General features: G+C 45.6%; 1 protein-coding gene across 1 annotated transcript in view; it reads right to left on the reverse strand.

Moving 5' to 3' along the window:
- Positions 1 to 5,000, reverse strand: part of LOC135096446 (cytosolic carboxypeptidase 6-like) — a 33,401-nt gene that overhangs the window by 7,510 nt on the left and 20,891 nt on the right. Inside the window, 5 exon segments of the mRNA XM_063997949.1 lie at positions 53 to 281; positions 798 to 892; positions 1,402 to 1,526; positions 3,268 to 3,321; positions 3,324 to 3,389. Of these exon segments, the coding sequence (XP_063854019.1) occupies positions 53 to 281; positions 798 to 892; positions 1,402 to 1,526; positions 3,268 to 3,321; positions 3,324 to 3,389 (569 nt within the window).

Here is a 5,000-nt window from a genome sequence, read left to right on the forward strand (position 1 = left end):
TACATTTTCCTCTCCCACTCCCCCCCTTTCCTCCCCCAGCCCTCCCACTCACCACGGAGTAAGCTAAGGTGTGCCTCCAGAACCTGGCGCCCTCTCCCCGCTCCGCCCGCCCTCCCATCACGTCCAAAAAGGCTTGTAATCTTGCATATGAATAGGGAAATGTAAGGGCGAACTGGTACACATCTGTTTCAAGGTCAAAACAGACAGCGAAACTCAGAATAAAATGGCCTTTATACGTGTCACTCCTGTAGTAGTACACGTGGTTAGGCGCCATCCGTGTCCTGGGAGAGTGGATGAGGCGTGGGAGAGAGAGGGAGTGCGTGGGAGTGGGAGGGAGTGCGTGGGAGAGGGAGAAGTGAGTGTGTGTGTGTGTGTGTGTGTGTGTGTGTGTGTGTGTGTATGTGTATGTGTAGAAGAGAAGGATTTGGGGAGAGAGAGAGAGAGAGAGAGAGAGAGAGAGAGAGAGAGAGAGAGAGAGAGAGAGAGAGAGAGAGAGAGAGAGAGAGAGAATATTATCATTATCATTACTACTATTACTACTACTACTACTACTACTACTACTACTACTACTACTATTACTATCAGCATTATTATCATTATTATCATTATTATCATTGTTATTAGACACACAGAGAGAGAGAGAGAGAGAGAGAGAGAGAGAGAGAGAGAGAGAGAGAGAGAGAGAGAGAGGAACAGAAAAAAAAATAACGAAAATTAATAAAAACAATAATAAAAAAATCAGTTTGAGAGAGAGAGAGAGAGAGAGAGAGAGAGAGAATTAAAGCTAGCTCACTTACCACCGTGGTCTTGAAGTAGAGCGAATAAGAGGCGTCATTCCGGAACTAAATAAATTTCTCCTTTTATGAATATTGACCAAATTGAAGATCGCTCGCTGTGAGAGAGAGAGAGAGAGAGAGAGAGAGAGAGAGAGAGAGAGAGAGAGAGAGAGAGGTGGGGGGAAGGATGTTTTGATTAGTATATTTCTCTCTCTCTCTCTCTCTCTCTCTCTCTCTCTCTCTCTCTCTCTCTCTCTCTCTCTCTCTCTCTCTCTCAATAAATCAATTTCTTTTTATTGAACTTAAACCAAAACAAACTTCAACCAAAACACCAAAACACACTTAAACACTCTTAAATACACTTATAAACACTTAAATACACTTAACTAAGCCCCCCAGCTGCCCCCCTTCCCTCTCCCTCTCTCTTTTACCTATTAATCTGCATTTAAATATGTAACCTGCAATCAGTGAGGTTAAGCAACGGGGGGTCTGCTTCGCTTTTGGATGGGTGACCTTTTAAGTAAACAAAAAACATTATTGCCATTTTTACCCACTTCCTCTCTCTCCCTGGCCCTCTCACCCTCCCACTCCACTCTCCCACTCTCCCTCTCCCTCTCCCACTCACCTGGTCAGCCTTAGCGTTGTCCACGGTGAAGTTAAACCACATTCGATGACGGGGGTTTGAGGTATCAGGCCTCAGGTACAAGTCATAGTCATATTCTGCTACATAATCGACTCTCCCGAGGTTCCCTGTGAGAGAGAGTGAGAGGGAGTGAGAGGGAGAGGGAGAGGGAGAGGTAGGGAGGCTTAGGTAAGGGTTGCAAGGGTAGGGGAGGAATCTAAGGGTGTTTTTAAAGGTGTTTTTTATGGTGAAAGAAATAGATTTTGTGTTTTTCTGGGGTTTAAGTAACTGAGAGAGAGAGAGAGAGAGAGAGAGAGAGAGAGAGAGAGAGAGAGAGAGAGGTATTTGCTCCTCCACCAAAAAGGAGAGAGAGAGGCTGAAAACTTTCTACATAAATTGTCTAGAAGTCTCCTCCTCCTCCTCCTCCTCCTCCTCCTCCTCCTCCTCCTCCTCCTCCTCCTCCTCCTCCTCCTCCTCCTCCTCTTCTTCCTCTTCCTCTTCCTCTTCCTCCTGTCCCTCATTATAGCTCCTGAAACATACCTTCTCTCTCTCTCTCTCTCTCTCTCTCTCTCTCTCTCTCTCTCTCTCTCTCTCTCTCTCTCTCTCTCTAGTTATTCTTCATTTTCTTCTTCTTTTTCTTCTTCTTCTTCTACTTCTTCTTCTTCTTCTTCTTCTTCTTCTTCTTCTTCTTCTTCTTCTTCTTCTTCTTCTCCTCCTCCTCCTCCTCCTCCTCCTCCTCCTCCTCCTCCTCCTCCTTCTCCTCCTCTTCCTCCTCCTCCTCCTCCTCCTCCTCCTTCTTCAAGACATGAGAAAAACGTGTTCTGATCGTGACTAGAATTGCAGGAGGAGGAGGAGGAGGAGGAAGAGGAGGAGGAGGAGGAGGAGGAGGAGGAGGAAGAGGAAAAAGGAGGAGGAGAAGGAGGAGGAGGATAAGGCAGCCATCTTGTTCTCTTTCACCTTGTCTTCTCCTCCTCCTTCTCTCTCTCTCTCTCTCTCTCTCTCTCTCTCTCTCTCTCTCTCTCTCTCTCTCTCTCTCTCTCTCTCTCTCTCTCTCTCTCTCTCTCTCTCTCTCTCTCTCTCTCTCTCTCTCACACACACACACACACACACACATCCACGCCCTGAGAGAGAGAGAGAGAGAGAGAGAGAGAGAGAGAGAGAGAGAGAGAGAGAGAGAGAGAGAGAGAGAAAGTCAGCGATTCTTGTGGGAACTTTTCCTCACGTATCTCCTCCTCCTCCTCCTCCTCCTCCTCCTCCTCCTCCTCCTCCTCCTCCTCCTCCTCCTCCTCCTCCTCCTCCTCTTTTTTCCTTCCTCTTTTCTTTCCACAATGCTCTTCTTCTTCTTCTTCTTCTTCTTCTTCTTCTTCTTCTTCTTCTTCTTCTTCTTCTTCTTCTTCTTCTTCTTCTTCTTCCTCTTCTTTCATGACCACCCAGTTCTCCTCCTTTTCTTCCTCCTCCTTTTCTTCTTCCTTTTTCTTTCCTTCTCTTCCTGCTTAATTTCGTCTCCTTTTATTCCTCCTCCTCCTCCTCCTCCTCCTCCTCCTCCTCCTCCTCCTCCTCCTCCTCCTCCTCCTCCTCCTCCTCCTCCTCTCCGTAATATCACAGGAAAGTTTCAGAAGAAGATTAGAAGAAAAAGAAAAAAAATTATTTCTTTCCGAGAGAGAGAGAGAGAGAGAGAGAGAGAGAGAGAGAGAGAGAGAGAGAGAGAGAGAGAGAGAGAGAAAGGGTTTTGCTCTCTCACTCCTTTCCTCACTCTCATCTTCTTCTTCTTCCTCCTTCTCCACCTCCACCACCACCACCACCACCACCTCCTCATGGCCTAAACCCTTTCCCCCCTCCACCCCCCACCCCCACCCCCCAGCCCCTCACCTGTCTCAAATGCAGCATCAAAACACAGGTGCCCCCTCTTCGCCTTCCCAGAGCATCCGGGGGGCGGAGGACTTGACGACAAATATTGCTTAATTTCCCCTCGTTGTCACTATCGTCCGTGTCTGTGGGGAGTAAGAGGGGTAGGGGTGAGTAGGGGGCGTCTGTATGGGGGAGTAGGGGGGTGTAGAGGGGGAGAAAGGGGGTGAAAAGGGGAGATTTTGTTGATGTGGTGTTTTCGCTGGCTTGTTCAAGGAGGCTCTCTGGGGGACTCAGGCCACCAAAGGGTACATGTGGGTGAAGGAGGAGGAGGAGGAGGAGGAGAAGGAAGAGGAGGAGGAGGAGGAGGAGGAGGAGGAGGAAGAGATGGGATGTTTGTTTCTAAATATCTAAAGTCTCTCTCTCTCTTTCTCTCATTCTTCTTTCTCCTCCTCCTCCTCCTCCTCCTCCTCCTCCTCCTCCTCCTCCTCCTCCTCCTCCATGAAACAAGTAGTCTCCAATCACCCATATAAATCTCCATACTTATATAATCCCATATAATCTGTTAACCTAACCTAACCTAACCTAACCTAACCTAACCTAACCTAACCTAACCTAACCTAACCTAACCTAACCTAACCTAACCTAACCTAACCTAACCTAACCTAACCTAACCTAACCTAACCTAACCTAACCTAACCTAACCTAACCTAACCTAACCTAACCTAACCTAACCTAACCTAACCTAACCTAACCTAACCTAACCTAACCTAACCTAACCTAACCTAACCTAACCTAACCTAACCTAACCTAACCTAACCTAACCTAACCTAACCTAATCCCAATCTGTTAACCTAACCTAACCTAACCTAACCTAACTTAACCTAACCTAACCTAACCTAACCTAACCTAACCTAACTTAACCTAACCTAACCTAACCTAACCTAACCTAACCTAACCTAACCTAACCTAACCTAACCTAACCTAACCTAACCTAACCTAACCTAACCTAACCTAACCTAACCTAACCTAACCTAACCTAACCTAACCTAACCTAACCTAACCTAACCTAACCTAACCTAACCTAACCTAACCTAATCTTAACCTAACCTAACCTAACCTAACCTAACCTAACCTAACCTAACCTAACCTAACCTAACCTAACCTAACCTAACCTAACCTAACCTAACCTAACTTAACCTAACCTAACCTAACCTAACCTAACCTAACCTAACCTAACCTAACCTAACCTAACCTAACCTAACCTAACCTAACCTAACCTAACCTAACCTAACCTAACCTAACTTAACCTAACCTAACCTAACCTAACCTAACCTAACCTAACCTAACCTAACTTAACCTAACCTAACCTAACCTAACCTAACCTAACTTAACCTAACCTAACCTAACCTAACCTAACCTAACCTAACCTAACCTAACCTAACCTAACCTAACCTAACCTAACCTAACCTAACCTAACTTAACCTAACCTAACCTAACCTAACCTAACCTAACCTAACCTAACTTAACCTAACCTAACCTAACCTAACTTAACCTAACCTAACCTAACCTAACCTAACCTAACCTAACCTAACTTAACCTAACCTAACCTAACCTAACCTAACCTAACTTAACCTAACCTAACCTAACCTAACCTAACTTAACCTAACCTAACCTAACTTAACCTAACCTAACTTAACCTAACCTAACCTAACCTAACCTAACCTAACCTAACGTAACCTAACCTAACCTAACCT

The sequence above is a fragment of the Scylla paramamosain genome, unplaced genomic scaffold, assembly GCF_035594125.1.
Source record: "Scylla paramamosain isolate STU-SP2022 unplaced genomic scaffold, ASM3559412v1 Contig4, whole genome shotgun sequence".
Lineage (NCBI taxonomy): Eukaryota > Metazoa > Arthropoda > Malacostraca > Decapoda > Portunidae > Scylla > Scylla paramamosain.